Source organism: Sciurus carolinensis, chromosome 9 (genome assembly GCF_902686445.1).
Source record: "Sciurus carolinensis chromosome 9, mSciCar1.2, whole genome shotgun sequence".
In the NCBI taxonomy this organism is placed as follows: domain Eukaryota; kingdom Metazoa; phylum Chordata; class Mammalia; order Rodentia; family Sciuridae; genus Sciurus; species Sciurus carolinensis.
The window spans coordinates 68,058,615-68,075,578 of NC_062221.1; the positions used below are offsets into that span (position 1 = coordinate 68,058,615).

Consider the following 16,964-nt stretch of genomic DNA (forward strand, 5'->3'; position numbering starts at 1 on the left):
GGGTCTCGCTAAGTTGCCCAGCCTGGCTTTGAACTTGGGATCCTTCTGCCTGATTCTCCCAAACTCTCTGGGATTACAGGCCTGTGCCACCCTGCCTGGCATCCTAAATTAGAATAGTTGTTAGTTATAGCTAATGTTTAGGTCAACTCTTCAAAATGAGTTTTACTTTAATAATTCCATGTTTTTGCCACAGGAGCCACTTGTACATTTTTGTATTTCAGATTTTGCTTCCTTCTTATTAATACATTATAAATAGATCTAATGGTAAACTTAATATATAAATAATAAAAGCAAGCAACTTGTGCCAGGTGTGGTGGTATATACATGTAGTCCCAGCTACTCAGCAGCCTGCCTGAGACAGGAAGATTTTTGGATCTAGGAGTGGAGGCACTCCTGGGCAACATAGCATAATCCTGTCTCAGAAAGACAGAACAAAACCAAAAAATGAGCAACTATTGTTCTGAGCATAGAATGAGATAAATATGTTTTCAGGTTTTACATTTCTGAAACTGATGTACCTTCTGGGCCTTTATGCACATTGTAGCATAAGTGCATTTCTTGGATGACTAATAAATTATTGTCAAACAAATACTTAGAAAATAAGAAGGTCCTATAATGTTTTAAAAGATTGATGGTTTATAACAATGCTTTTTCTGGGAGACTCTTCAATAGTCAAAATACTTTAAAATATCCTTTATATGATTTTACCCTTTCTCCCAAATATAAGTTGAATTTGTATACAGATGAGACAGATGAGCCCTTTATAATTGAAGATGAATACAGATGAATTTTTAAAATTTTTTTTAGATGTTGATAGGTCCTTATTTTATTCATTTATTTATAAGTAGTGCTGAGAATTGAACCCAGTGATTCATACATGCTATGTAAGTGCCCTACTTACTGATTTACAACCCCAGCCCCCAGATGAATTTTTATGACCTCTCTTCCTCACACTTTCGCAGCTAACTGATATTTCACTCTTGTGCATATCTCTTGGTACTCAGATTCGTTTAATTTACTTCTAACCTGAATTGAGGTTTTGTGGGTCTTGGTCTTTGCTTTGAATGTTGTCATCTCATTGTGGCAGTAGTGAAGTTAAAATTACTTTCTATTTAATACAAGACTAGCTAGCTGAGCCTGACTTTTATCATCTTATAAAATCAATTATGATAGGTTGAGGTGTTCAGAATATTCCTAATACAATTATTGAGTTCAAATCATTTTTCTATAACAGGATGTAAAGTGGTTAGGAGTAGGGCTTGGTATCACATGGATCTGAGGGCTTTACCTATAGATCCTTGGGACTATAGGCAGGGCAAATACATGCAGCTACTTCCTCTTCTGTAAATGGGGATAATAAATCCCTGTTTCACCAGGTTGTATAGATTATTGAAAAATGCATGAAAGTTCTTTATTGACTGCCCGGTTGATAAGCATTCAGTAAACAGAGGTAAACAGTAATTAGAGGTATAATTTTTAGAGGATGTTTTGTTTATGTGTATGTATTTTTATAAAGTAACAAAAAATGTTCTTTGATTCCTTTCAGGTCAGTTGAACATGCTGATGGTCAGAGTGTCCTAACAGACTCACTGTGGAGGAGATATAGTGAGTTTGAGTTGTTGAGAAACTATCTTTTAGTTTACTATCCACATATTGTTGTACCACCTCTACCAGAAAAACGGGTAAGAAGCAAAATGACAGTAGTTTAAAGTACTCCACATTGAGACTATTCTTAATGATTGTTTTATTCACCTAGGCAGAATTTGTTTGGCATAAACTCTCTGCTGACAACATGGATCCGGATTTTGTGGAAAGACGACGGATTGGTTTAGAAAACTTTCTCTTAAGAGTTGCTTCACATCCTATCCTTTGTAGAGACAAAATCTTCTATTTGTTTTTAACACAGGTATCTTTTTAAAATGTTCATTTGACTTCTTTTTTTCTTTTAAACTGTAAAATGAGGAGTCCCACTAATATGTATAAATATAATGGACCAATTTTTTAAATGTAGAATGTTTATTCCCTTTGTGTGTGTGTGTGTTTGTGTGTGGTAATAGGGATTAAATCCAGGGCCTTACACATGGTAGGTGAGAGCACTATCCCTGAGCTACATCCCAGGCCTTTTTAATAAAAATGTACTTGAGTCAGAGTCTCACTGAATTCCAGGTGATGGTCTTGAACTTGTGATCCTCCTGCCCCAGCCTCCCAGATATCTGGGATTACAGGCTTGTGCCACCTCATCCAGCTAAATTGTAGAATGCTTTTATTCTGGTACAGAGAAGGAGCCCAGGGACCCTTCACCACTGAGCTACACCTCCAGCCCTTTTTTTATTTTTTATTTTGAGACATGATCTCACCAAGTTGCTTAGGGCCTTGCTAAGTTGCTGAGGCCGACCTCAAACTTGTAATTCTCCTGCCTTAGCCTCTTTCTCTCTCTTTCTTTCTCTGTATTTTTTTTTTATCCCATAGCTTTATTGAGGTAAAATTGAAGTACAATAAAATGCACATATTTGAAGTTTATAGTTTGATCAGTTTTGACATGTATGTAACTAGTACCATCAACATAAAAAGCATTCCCATTACTTTTTTTTTTAATTTGAAATCATGCAAACTGTTTCCTGCATGATTTATTACATTAGAAATCAGTCACCTCAAGATATATAGAACCCCACCCCCACATGTTAACTATTTCAAAATTAAATGGTGTACTTATAAAAAACTCAGAGGTCAAGGAAGAAAGCACAAGTTAGTAAAAAGTGCTTTGAACTAAGTGATAATAAAAACTTAAAATACTAGGATCTCTGGGATGAAACAGTACTCAGATGAACATTTATAACTTAAAGTACTTGTACCAGAAAGAAGCTAGAATGACATCATTTTCAAATTATGTAGTAGGAAGGAAAAAATAAGAGTAGGAGCAGAAATAAATGAAATAGAGAAGAAATAATGCAGCTAAAATTTGATGAAAATCAAACAAGAAAAAAGCAAGAACACAAAAATTAATATTAATGGAAAGGGAGCTATTAAAATACCCTACGGATGCTAAAAATATATTAAGGTAGTATCACAGTTGTATGCCAAAATATGTGATAGTTTACATAACATGGTCTATATTAGAGAAGGATCCGTGTGCTGTTGAGAAGAAGGTGTATTCAGTCGTTGGTGGATGAAATATTCTGTATATGTCTATTAAGTCTAAATTATCAATTGTATTTTTTACTTCTGTAGCTTCTTTATTTAATTTTTGTTTGGGGCATCTATCCCTGGTGACAGACATGTTAAAGTGTTAAAGTTACCCAGTATTATTGTGTTGTGTTCTATTTGATTCTTGAAATTGAGAAGGTTTTGTTGGATGTACGTAGATGCTCCATTGTTTGGGGCATAAGTGTTTACGATTGTTACGTCTTGTTGGTGTATAATTCCCTTAAGCAGTATGAAATGGCCTTCTTTGTCCCTTCTGTTTACTTTGGCTTAAAGTCCACTTTTTCTGCTATGAGGATGGTAACCCCTGCTTGTTTACGTAGTCCATGTGAGTGATGTGTTTTTCCCCATCCTTTTACCCTCAGTCTGTGGATGTCTTTGCCTATGAGATGAGTCTCTTGGACATAGCATATTGTTGGGTCTTGTTTTTTAGTCCAATCTACTAGTCTGTGTCTTTTGATTGATAAGTTTAGGCCGTTATGTTCAAGGTTATTATTGAGATATGATTTTTATTCCTGGTCATTTGGTTTTTAATTTGAATTAGTTTCTCCTTTGATTGACTATGCCTTTAGTGTAGTTCCTCCCTTTGCCACTTTTCACTCTTTTTTTATTTCATCTTCATGGAATATTTTATTGAGAATGTTCTGTAGTATAGGCTTTCTAGTTGCAAATTCTTTTAACTTTCATTTAAAATGGAAGGTTTTTATTTTATCTTCAAATCTGAAGCTTAATTTTGCTGGATATAGGATTCTCGATTGGCATCCTTTTTCTTTCAGTGCTTGATATATGTTATTCCAGGACCTCCTAGCTTTGAGAGTCTGGGTTGAGAAATCAGCTGAGATTCGAATTGGTTTTACCCTGTACGTAATTTGATGTTTTTCTCTTGTGGCCTTTAAAATTCTGTCCTTATTTTGTATGTTAGGTGTTTTTACTATAACGTGCCTTGGTGTGAGTCTGTTGTAATTTTGCACATTTGGGGTTCTTTAAGCCTCTTGTAGTTGATTTTCCATTTCATTCTTTAGATTTGGGAAATTTTCTGTTATTATTTCATTGAAAAGATTGTGCATTCCTTTGATTTGTATCTCTGCACCTTAATCTATCCTGATAAATTTTAAATTGTTCTCTTCATGTTATCCCATAGTTCTTGGAAGTTCTGTTCATGGTTTCTTAACATCCTCTCTCCATGGTCAGCTTTATTTTCAAGATTATATATTTTGTCTTCATTGCCTGTGGTTCTGTCTGCCAAGTGGTCTAGTCTGTTGGTGATGCTTTCTATTGAATTTTTAATTTGGTTTATTGTTTCCTTCATTTTGAGGGTTTCTGCTTTTTTTTTTTTTTTTTTCAATATCTCTGCCTCTTTATTGAAGTGATCTTCCCCTTTCTGTATTTTTTCTCTGATTTCATTCTTTATACCATCCTTTACTTTACAGATCAATTTAACTATGCACATTCTAAACCCCTTTTCTGACCTTTATTCCACTCTGGTGTTGATGGATTCTGTTATTGGAGTATCTTGACTTGTTTGGGGCAATTTGTTCCCTTGCTTTTTCATGTTGTTTCTGTGTCTACCCATCTAACAGTGTGGATGTGAGGCAATAGAGTTTCTACCCTGTGGACTTATAGTATCCCTGAAGGTTTCCAGATCCTCATTGTTTAGAGGGAGACAAATAATAACAATAGCCAATGCAAACAATATATAGCACTAAACCAAGTAGTTCCTACTATGATGTCTACAATGTTAATTATCACAGTAAACATAAATGATATGATCAGTTATTTCCTACAATAAAAACAGCAAGTTTGCAAAAGGGTTTATAATTTCAGATGGTATACAGGAAGAGAACAGAAATGATATAGGGTGGATGATTATGAGGGAGGAGGAGAGAAGTAGTAAAACATTAAAGGAATAGTGAGAGAATAATAGAGAGTGGCTGTTAGCAGAAGAAAAGAGAATTAAGGGAAACAGGTAGGAGAAAATATATATATAAAGTAGAAATTTTTTTAAAAATTGAAAACAAAAGAATATGAAACAAAACTAAAATATATTAATCAAATATGCTAGTTCACAAAAAATAAATCAACAAAAACTAACTGGCTTCAAAAATGCTAGAAATGAGAAAAAACCATGACTATGTATAAATGTACCATTAAGATCACAATTAAACAGAGAAAAAAAATTTATAAAAAGATCTTGATGAAAAGTTAAAGAATTTTTTCCATTGGAGTTCAAAAGATTCTCATCTTCTCCTCTCAGCAGTTTTAGGTGGGGTCGTCTGGAGCGTGAAACTCTATGCTCTGGATTGCTGGAGTGAGAGAGGTAATCCCATAGGCTGAATTCCTGGTTTAGGCTCCAAGCTCTTTGCTGAATGCCAGTCATTCTGGAGATTTAAAAAAATCAGCGCACCTCCAGCATCCAGCACTTGCTGATCCACACTGGAAGACTGTACCCGAGGGATTTTCTGTGGGTTTCATTTGTATGGTGGGGGATCCAAGTTTTAGTCCCCTTCGCCACCTGTGGACCCCACATTTCCTGGTCTTGGGTTCAGTCTCCAGACAATCTCTTCCATCCCTACTCTTCCAAGTTGCCAGCCAGATGCATCTCTCCCAGTGAGTCCTGCAAACAGTCATATTTGAGGGGCGGATAGAGCCAGGTGGGTTTTCACGACCAGTTGTCCCTTTGAAAACCTCTCTCTACGTTTGATTTTCTCCTGGTCACTTAAGCACATTCTGTTTTGTGCAGTGTGTGTTTACTGGGTCTGTATTTTGGGCCAAACTCAGGTTTGCCAGGAATTGGCCTCCTCAGCTGATAGCTCTTTCACAGTAGTGGCTACAAAGTGCTTTCTTCCTTTGTCCTCCATATGCTGCCTGGAGAGGTGGTGGCTTCTTTCCCCTGCACGCAAATATTGTGCAGCACATCTTTCAGGTTTGCCAGGCAGTGTCCTTGATCTCTAAATTCTAAATGCAGCATGCCCAGACACGCCTCAGGCCTCCCCAAAATGCGGGTTGCTTCAATTCCCTTATCCCTCCACTATGCTCACAGAGGTACCACTCTGGCTGGTGCTTCGGGCCCAGCTGTGGCAGTGGCTGTGCCGCTGGGGATTTCTGACTTATTTTATTATTTCCAACCTCCTATGTCCCCCATCCACTTTGAATGTCCAGTTTTAAATTCTAGTAGAGTCCCTCTGCTTTTTTTTGGTCTACCCACCTTGCTGAGAAAGCTGCCTGTCTGCTTTTTTGGTTTCACTACATGGAGCAGCCCAGAAAGCAACCTCCTCTTATTCCACCATCTTGAAAAAACTCCCTGCCTTAGCTTCTCAAGGTGCTGAGATTACTGATGTGGGCCAGCTAGAATGCTTATTTATTTATTTTATTTTATTTATTTATTTATTTTTACTGGGATCAAATCCAGGGCTGTGTCATCACTGAGGCATACTCCAGCCTTTTTTTTTTTTTTTTTGGTACCAGGGATTGAACCCAAGGGTGTATAACCACTGAGCCACATCCCCAGCCCTTTTTATTTTTTATTTTGAGGCAGGGTCTTACTAAGTTACTGAGGCTGGCTTCAAACCTGCCATCCCCCTGCCTCAGCAACCCAACCTGCTAGGATTGCAGGCATGTGCCAGCTCTTTTTATTTTTTTATTTTGAAACAGGATATTACTATGTTGCTTGGGGTCTCCCTAAGTTGCTGAGGCTAGATTGAAATTTATAGTTCACCATTCTCAGCCTCCAGAGTCACTGTGAAAAAAGGCGTGAGGCACCACACCTGGTTATAATGCTTATTTTTAAGGATGATTTTGGAGCAACGTTTTATATGCAATGTATTGGGTTTGGTTTGGAATTATTGTATTGTTTTATTATTGAATTGTATCATTCTTTTGGCTAGCACTTTTATTTTCTATTTATTTATTTTAGTTGTCAATGGACCTTTATTTTATTTATTTATATGTAGTGCTGAGAATTGAACCCAGTACCTCACACATGCTAGGCAAGAGCTTTACCACTGAGCTACAACCCCAGCCCTTGGCTAGCATTTTTATATGTAATTGAAGATACTAAAGACCATATTTTTGGTGTCATTTAAATGATATCAAACTTAGTCTTCAGTTTTTCAAAGCCTTAATCTCTAAAATCTTGGGCCCATGTTCTGATTATCTTTTGAAATCTGACTTGTATGTTTAATATTTTTTTTAGTTGTAGATGGACACAATACCTTTATTTTATTTATTTTTATGCGATGCCAAGGATCGAACCCAGTGCCTCACACATGCTAGGCAAGCATTCTACCACTGAGCTACAACTCCAGCCCCCTGTTTAATGTTTATTAACAACATTTTGATAAACATGTATGTTTAATTTTGTAATGAAAGAGTTTTTATAAACTTTGTCTACCATTTCCCTTGAAATAAGAACAAAATAATACTTTTTATTTAATTTGGAATATTCCTTATGTATTGTTTTACTTTGCATTAATGATTTCTAAAATTAAATTTTAGGAAGGTAACTGGAAGGAAACTGTGAATGAAACTGGGTTTCAGTTGAAGGTAAGTGTCTTTATAAAGTAATTTATCACATTTCTTTATAGTACAATGCCATACTCTTAATGGGTACTGGGTTTATTCGTTTGTTTAAAGAGTATGTGTCAGAAATCAGCTTTGCATCTAATATCATTTGTAAGGTCTTTAAAGAAACACTGCAGTTCACTTTTGATTGTGTAATGTTCATTACTAGTTGGACTATAATGGTCATATTTATTAATTTAATTCTACTAAAAAAGAGCAGTTTGAAGCAGTAATCTAAATATGGGCTATAGATTTTTTTCCCCACAGTATAAACATACTTTGACATCTTTTTCTTTCCTTTTTCCTGACCATTTTCATGTGCACCTTGCCTCCTATAATTGATCACTAGTAGCAGTGAAAGGTACTTCTGAAGAATCTAACTTGAATTTTCTCATATTAGTAAACTCAAAGATGAGTTCTGGGTCATGTTGCTTCTGTCAGTTAGGACATGGTGGCCAGCTTGAAATTGACATAGGAGTCATTTTGAAAGAGCATCTGTTAGGTGATAAATTATTATTATTATTATTTAGTTTTTATACAGTTTTTTCAAGTTTAATCATTAGAATTAATCATTAGAATTAATGTTTGTTATCTGAAAATTGAGGAGTATGGTAGTCGTGAGATGGCTACCCTAATTCACTCTGCTTTCTAAGTCTTTCCCCAAACAAATCTATCATAGGTTATTAGAGACATTTAAAAATTTTCTGTCTCATGTAAACTGAGTAGGTAGGTAGACAGTATGAATTCACATAATCAAGATTGAACATCCGTAAAATCTGAAATTCAAAGTATTCTGAAGTCTGAAATGCTTCAAACTCCAGTTGAGCAATACCACTTGATACATTCTGGATTTAGGAATAGTTTGGATATTGAGATGAGGGATGTTCAACCAATAGTGTATGAAAAATATTCTGACACCCAAAAAACTCTAAAATCTAATAGACTTTTGGTCCCAAGCATTTCAAATAAGAGATATTCAACCTGATGCTCATTTTAGCATCATATGCTAAAATTAAAATAATAGAAAATTAGCATGGCCCCTGCCTAAGGATGACATAACTTCATGAAGCATTCCATGTTTTTTTATAGAATTGAAGTGACAATATATGAATGTTGATAACGAATTCTGTGTAGGTTTCTTCACATTGTCATGGAAGCAGTGTTCCATGATATATATATATATTTTTTTGTACCAGGGATTGAACCCAGAGGCACTTAACTACCGAGCCACATCCCCAGCCCTTTTTATATATTAAGACAGGATCTTGCTCAGTTGTTTAGGGTCTTACTAAGTTGCTGAGACTGGCTTTGAAATTGTGATCCTCCTGCCTCAGCCACCTGAGCTGCTAGACCATAGGCATGCACCACCATAACCACCTCCATGTTATATATTTTTAGATAAAATTCTATTACTTGCATAAAAACCAAGATACTCAGCCTGTTCATAGCATACAAATTGATAAATGATTCACATGATAAATAGTACCAAAAGTTTATTATGGTTTATCCAGTAAGAAGAAAATGTGTATTCATTTGTTTAAAACGTACCTCCCAGACCTTTATTCATTGGTATATAGGTATTTGAAATTCAGCACAAAACTAAATGAGAAAATTATTTTCCTACACAGACAATATAATCAAGTTTTTAATTTTGTCATGAATGGATTTTGATTTATAAATATTTTGTTGGCAGATAAACATTAAAAAATGACAATTTTCTTGATTGAAACTCATTACTTTATGATACTTAGAGGGAGTGGTGGAAATTTACTTTACGGATGGACTTGAAATAACTTGAAACTTAAAAAAAATTATTCTGTATTTTAATAGGGGCTTCTGAAAAATAGTCCAAGATATGTTAGAAGCTAATAAAAAGGGGGGAAAAACCCACTAAAATACAGTTATTTTGGTGAATTCCCTTTATATAATACAAAATTTAAATATTTAATCATTAGTTATTTATTTATCTATGATTTGTCCTTGAACTCAGTGTTTGGCCGTAACTTTGGAGACCTTGAAAAACACATGATTTCTCCATTTTATAGATGGTACTGTTTACATAGAATGCCTTGAATCTTACGTGTGCTTGCTATTTAAGTATTTCGATATAATGTTTTCTGTTTGGGTAACCTTATAGTTTAAAGCTTGGATTCACTTTTATAAGGTATGTGAAAAGTAATACTTAATATACAGTATTAATAATTCATGAAATCAGACTTTTAGTGAAATAAAGACCAGAAATAACCTTTAAGAAGAGAATTTAGAAACCAGTATATCTTGTTCTATTCCTTATTTTGTTATAGGCATTTCTTATTTCTTTCCTTCTTCCATCAAGGATATGGACTCTTTAGGGGCAACCTCACATACATAAATATGTACATACATTCATACAGATGAGGTTCTCCATGTATGTACATAAATGTGTGTATATATAGATGTAAAGTCATGTTTTACTTATCTGGAGGTCATGTGTTGGTGATGACAACTAATCTAATCACAACTGAAAGCTGGTATTTAAGCAAAACTGACTTTTCATATAATCAAATGGATGTAACATGGCTTACTACTATACTTTTAGAAATACTTTGATTCTCTCAGGGTTCATTTATTTTATTATACTTCAGATAGATAGGGCTGTTTTCTAGACTACAACATATTTTGACAGAAAATTAAAAAGATCTAAAAGTGAGTCACACTGAAGACAAGCATACTGTAACAACAGTGACAATAACAGTTGAGCCTGATAGCAGAGAAGGAGGTAGCAAGTGTATGAGTGTCAGATGCACAGTGTGGGTACATTGAGCATGAGGCCAAATCCTCACATACCTTTGTAACCTCCAGGGCCTCACTGCATGAAAAATGAGTTCAGTGTTGGTTGTTTATTATAGGGGTTACGTGGAGGCCTCAAGAAAAAGTGAAATTATGCTTGCTTTGTACTGTTAATTGAGTATGTAGTCAGTACACTATATGCATCTCAGTTGTTGGGAATGATTGTCCAAAATACTGAATCCTGGTTTCATCCCAAACATACTGATTCAAGCCTAAAACTTGGCCACTCCTGCTCTAAGGTGATTGAGAAGACTTTTTAGGAACATACTTTTATTTTATAAGTAATTTTTAAAATATTTTGGTGCTAGGGACTAAACCTGAGTTCTTGCATATGCAAAACTTGATACCTTCAGCCAATAATTTTAGAAAGACTATCCAAAATGGTTAAAAAACAAAACAACTTTTTAGAATCTAAAACAAAGCTTCTTACCTGAATATCATCACCAGCATATATGCTTACTATGTGCTAGGTACTGTACTGTAATGATCCTGTTTTATTTTAATAATACTGAGTATTGCCTTAGTACCTTTGAGGTTATTTAGTATTCCTATTATTTAGATGAGAAACTCTAGAAAGTGACTTACCCAGTGTCACATGATTGCAAGTGATGGAGCCTGAATCCAAGTTTAGGCTTATTTGACTCAAAGTCCTTCTCAATTACAGTCACATGTTATTTCCTTTCTTTTTGCTTATTCATTATATAATTAACACATGCAAAGGGATTGGTAAAAGAAAGCTCTATTTCTGTGAAAATGAGATCATTCTGAATCACACCAAATATGTAGATTCTTTTTTTTTTTTTTTTTCTTTGCGGGGGCAGGGGATACCAGGGATTGAACTCAGAGGTACTCAACCACTGAGCCACATCCCCAGTCATATTTTGTATTTTATTTAGAGACAGGATCTCACTGAACTGCTTAGTGCCTCACTTTTGCTGAGGCTGACTTTGAATTTGCGATCCTCCTGCCTCAGCCTCCAGAGCCACTGGGATTACAGATGTGTGCTACCATGCCTGGCATTATATTTTATATTCTTTAGATACCTGTGTATTTGGGGAGAGTCTGGAGTTCTAGGCAGCTGAGTTTTGGAGTGGCATATTGGTTGCATTTGTTTTTATTTTCTTAGCCAAGTAATCTGGATAGACCCGATAATACTTTTGTATTGCTTCGTTCATTTGTCTTGTTAATTGAGTATTTGTAATTGTGAGTTGGAAGTTGAAATAACATAAAATTTTCAAACTGATGAGAACTTTCAAAACCAAATTACAGTTTGACAGTGATTCCTAAAAGATCTGTCTTTTATGATGAATGGTGTAGTTTCTATACCTTGGACAGAAAAGTTATTTGGCTTTACTTTTCTTTTTTAAAAGTGAGAATTTAGGATTTGGAGATGTAAAGAATACACTTCATGCAGTGAACTTATTTAGTGTGTATCCCTTTGTTTCGTTTGAGAGCAGTTAATCTAGAAGTAAGGAAAGATGTGAAAAAGATGTTTGTCTGTTGTTTGGTATGGGGATTGAACCCAAGTGTGCTTTAACACTGAGCTACATTCCCAGGCCTTTTAAAATTTAAAGATATTTAGATATTGAGATAGAGTGTCCCTAAATTGCCAAGGCTGACCTTGAATTTACAGTCCCCTGTCTCAGCCTCTAAAATCACTGGGATTAAAGGTGTGTTCCACCACATCATGCTAGATGTGTTGTGTTATAATATTTTCCACTAGCTTGTTTTATGTCATACAGTATTATTTTAACTACAGGTATTTCCTTTCCTTCCTATTTTTTCCCCCTCTGAAATACTGATGATGATAATGAAAAATCCCAAGGTACCTTTGTCTGTATTCCATCTGAGAACTATCCTTGTTACGTGTGGAATTTAAAGCAATCGTTTTACTTGTTTTACATATGCAGATCATATCTTTTCTTGGCTTAGTGAAAAGCTAGAATGATGTTTCTTACATGACTTATTCTGATTTGCAGTCATATGGAGCTATATGCCTACTAGTATACTGTTGTTTACAGTTGCTTTACTTTGGAATCACTGAATGCCATGTATTCAGTCAAATTCATGTTTCTGAAGTGTTCTAAAAATTTACTAAGCTGTTTTTTTAGGTATGTTTAAATGTGTTTACAACAATTGATATGAAGAAAACTGTACTTGAACATCTTAATTCTAAAGGGAAAGTAAAACTGTTTGAATTTTATACCCTGAAATATAATTGTATTAAGTGAACAAATTATTTTTTCCAGGCAGACTCCAGGTTAAAAGCGCTTAATGCAACATTCAGAGTGAAAAACCCAGACAAGTAAGGTTTTGTTTTAATAACAGTTACAATGTTGTTTTGAATGGTGCCTCTCAATTTAATTTTTCATTTCTGAATGTATGCACTTTATTTGCCAAATATTTTTAGTAGTATTTCAGAAAATTCTTTTTAAATCTAAAACTGATTTTGAAATTTGGTAATTTAATTGGATTTAAGGTTATAAATAACTGAAGTTTTAGAAAATTAAACCACTGCTTTCTTTCTAAGATTTATTAAATTTTAAAGGTATCAAAAAATGATGAAAGTGATTTTAATTTCATAGTTTTTCCTTGTATGACTGACTTTGTCAGATATGCAGAGCTTAAGAAAATTATGTTGTGTATTTAATAATAAAATGTCTACTTTGTATGCCAAGAAAACTTAATAGATATATGCATTCTAGCATAATTTTATGCAGATATATTCATATGATAAATACTTAACTGTTAATATCAGTTTGATGTTTTTGTGTATTCTACATTAAAGAAAATCAGTGTATTCAGAAATAACTCCTTAGAATGAGACCTAGATTTGGTTTTGGTTTGGCTTATTGTCTAAATTTGGTGGATAGTTCAAGGTCTTCATAATATGGACCTTTACCTGACAGTTTGGTACAGTTATAGGAACTTTTCAGTTATAACAGTGTTGGACATATGAAGCCTTTCCATTTACAGGGACCAAGTTTATGAGGTCTGTTAGATTTTCTCTAGTGAGTCCTTCAGCATTAATTTCCCTATAGTATAAATTCTTATCAAAAATATGCAAAAGTCTATTTGCATACTTTGATGACCTATCACATCTGACTTTGTAAATCATGACATTAATAGTAATGCCTCTGATTATTAATATAAATTTTGAATATAAAATATAAATGAATATTTTTATCATCATTATTATTATTTTTTGCAGTACTGTGTTTTAAACTCATGGCCTCACACATTCTAGACAAGCATTCTACCACTGAGCCCTAAAGAATATTTTTAAATATTCTAAATATCCTCAGCCCTAAAGAATATTTTTAAAGTTTTAGTAACTAGAAAGTTGGCAGTAACCACTGAAGAGTTTTGTTTGTTTTATTTTGCTTCATTTAAAAATGAAACTATTTTTTAAAACAATTTAAGTTCACAGCAAAATTGAGCAGAAAGCACATCCTCAACATCCCCCCCTCACCAGAGTGCTATATTCGTTACAATAAATGAACCTATATTGACATAGCATTATTACTGGTAGTCCATCATTTCCGTGAAGGTTCACATTTGCTGTTGTACATTTGCTATTGTACATTTGCTGTTGTACATTTTAGGGGTTTGGAATGACACTGTTATAATATCATACAAAATAGTTTTACTGTCCTGAAAATTCTCAGTGAGCCCCCTGTTCATCCTTCCCTTTCTCCAGCATGAGCATCCATTGATCTTTTTACAGTTTGCACAATTTTTATTTTTCAGCTTGTCATATCATATAGTAAGTCGCCTTTCAAATTAACTTCTTTGATTTAATAATATGCATTTAATTTTCTATGGAAGTTTTTATACTTGAAAGGTATATTAAGAGGTGTTCCCTTGATGAAGAACTAAAATGATAAATCACCCACCCAAAAAAAGTTTTGGAAAACTTAAGCTGCATTTGGTGGAAGTACGTTCATTTGAGGATCATGTAGCTGTTATTATTTTTTGTTTGTTAGTTTAATATTAATATTTTTGATTAAATTTTTAAATATTTTTCAGTTTGATGAAAAATATTTTATCAATTGTGTAATTTTCCCCTTTTCTAACTTTATGAGGTTATCTGAATTGCTAAATTTTACTGTATAAATGTAGAATAATTTTAAATGTGATATGACCAATAGTACCAAGTCAGTTTTTGCCCCTATATTGTTTAAGTAAAAATCAGTGTATCCTAGATAAGAGAGTTGTCTACATTACTTATTATTATAACCATTCTTAATATGTAGATCTTTTTTCTAGATCTAGTTGACCCAATAGTTATAATTCATAGTGTTAATTAGAATAATAATTGTCATCAAAACAGTTTTATTCTATCCTTTCATAAAATCTAGAACACCAGAATGGTAGTTTCAGAGTGATTTCCAAAATGATTCTTCTAGTACTTGCTCCCTGCATGTTTGTCTTTTCTCAAACTAGATTGTTAAGAGCAGTGAAGAGGAAGACCTGGAGCCTTCTACTTGTATGTGGCCTTAGGGACTCAATGTCTTGCATTACATCAATTTCATAGTTTTCTTAAAAGAAGTTCATCCAAGTTTTTTGTTTGTTATTTATTTTTTTTTTTAGTACTGATGATTGAAATCCCTAGCCTTTTTTATTTTGAGATAGGGTCTTGCTAAGTTGCTCATTACATTGCTGAGGCTGACTTTGAACTTATAATCCTCCTGCCTCAGTCTCCCAAGCTGCTAGGATTATAGGCATGTGCCACTACTCCTGTCCAAGTTTTATTTAGGTCCACTTACAGAGTTCCTTATATTGTATTGCAAATAAACTAAACCCACTAAAACAAAATCTAGATGGCATACCAACCAGATTAAATAAGTAACATGTTATTGACATAGTTTTTTATTTAACTAATTAATTTATTTATTTAGGTACTAGGATTGAACCAGGGGTGCTTAACCAGTAAGCTACATCCCCAACCCATTTATTTATTTATTTATTTATTTATTTATTTATTTATTCATTCATTCATTCATTCATTCATTTGAGTTGCCTAGGACCTCATAAAATTGCTAAGACAGGCCTCAAACTTTTGATCCTCCTGCCTCAGCTTCTTTGTCACTGGAACTGCAGGCATGTGCCACCATTCCCAGCTTACATAGTTTTTAAAATCTACTGTCTGTTGTAAAAATAAGCAGTATAACCTCTCCTGTCACGTGCTGCCTTGCCCATAGAAGTTTCATTGACCTAGCTTTAGTTGCCAGTTTTTCTTGGCTAAAAATTAATAAAAGAAATAAAAGAAAATCCATATGACCTCAGTGAAATCATGTATAAAATTAGTTTTCTTCTTTTAGAAGAAAGCCAAGGGATGGGGATATAGCTCAGTGGTAGAATGCTTGAGTAGCGTACACAAGACCTTGGGTTCAATCTCCAGCACCACCAAGAAAAGATACAAAAAGACAGGCCAGCTAGTCACATAATTAAGATTATAGTGAGTTTTCCTCAAAAGGTCCGAGGCACCATATTAGGATCTCCCACAGATAGTCAGGGAGGCAGGAACTGAAAGTGCAGAAACTGGAAGAGTGAGGAGCAGACTGACATATTTATTGTTTTTCATAGTCACTCAGACTTCTAGAGTTCATTGAGTTCCTTTTCTTTAGGGCTTTATTTTATGTAGTAGTTGACTGTATACATTGTAGAGAAGTGTAAGAGAATCTGTGTGGTTTGATGTACTTTCAGTATAGTAGGGTGGAGAAAATTAAAGCCATATGAAAATATGAAAGCAATATGAAATAGACAAGTTAGACCCCAAACTGTGTTTGTGGCATTGAACTTTGAAATTTAAGAGTGGTGTTTAGAAGAAAGCCTTGATGGAGGTTCTTTCTAAGATGAATCTTGAGTAATGAATGAGATTTGGTTAGGAGAGATTCCTGTCCAGGCTTAGATGCAAAGATGACTACAAGCAAGTAAAAGCAGAACATGGAGAATAAAGAGAAATGTAGAGCCTATAGTTGAGATGGAATTGTTTTGAGGAGAAGAGAAAATGAGGTTAGTTCAGGCTTTGAGATATATTAGGTATAGACAACCTCAGACTTACAGTCTTATTAGAATCTGCATTTACTTATTAATTTTCACATGCCTCACAGACAGGGATTTTAGACATCTAGTATTTGGGGAGGGAAGTTTTCTATCATCATCTCCCTAGTCTGGACTCTTTGTTAACTCCTTCCTTTCCAGGGAAATTACAGCATTCTGACATTATTTTATATGCTTTTTAGTCTTTAATTTCTCTCTAAGAACAGCTAATCATTTAGGGTAGGAGAGTCTTCATAATAATGTGCAGACACTGCTAGATTTTGACTTTGGCAAAGAACGTAGACGCTCATTTCTGGGAAATTTATTCC

General features: G+C 34.3%; 1 protein-coding gene and 1 pseudogene across 2 annotated transcripts in view; both read left to right on the forward strand.

Moving 5' to 3' along the window:
* Snx4 (sorting nexin 4) overlaps positions 1–16,964 on the forward strand; it is a 64,642-nt gene that overhangs the window by 21,609 nt on the left and 26,069 nt on the right. Inside the window, exons 3-6 of one of the 2 annotated variants that reach the window (XM_047564486.1) lie at positions 1,547–1,682; positions 1,757–1,906; positions 7,696–7,743; positions 12,840–12,895. In XM_047564486.1, the coding sequence (XP_047420442.1) occupies positions 1,547–1,682; positions 1,757–1,906; positions 7,696–7,743; positions 12,840–12,895 (390 nt within the window). The remainder of the gene's footprint in view (positions 1–1,546; positions 1,683–1,756; positions 1,907–7,695; positions 7,744–12,839; positions 12,896–16,964) is intronic. The other variant, XM_047564487.1, reaches the window with a different exon arrangement.
* On the forward strand, positions 8,745–8,844 carry LOC124993910 (uncharacterized; annotated as a pseudogene).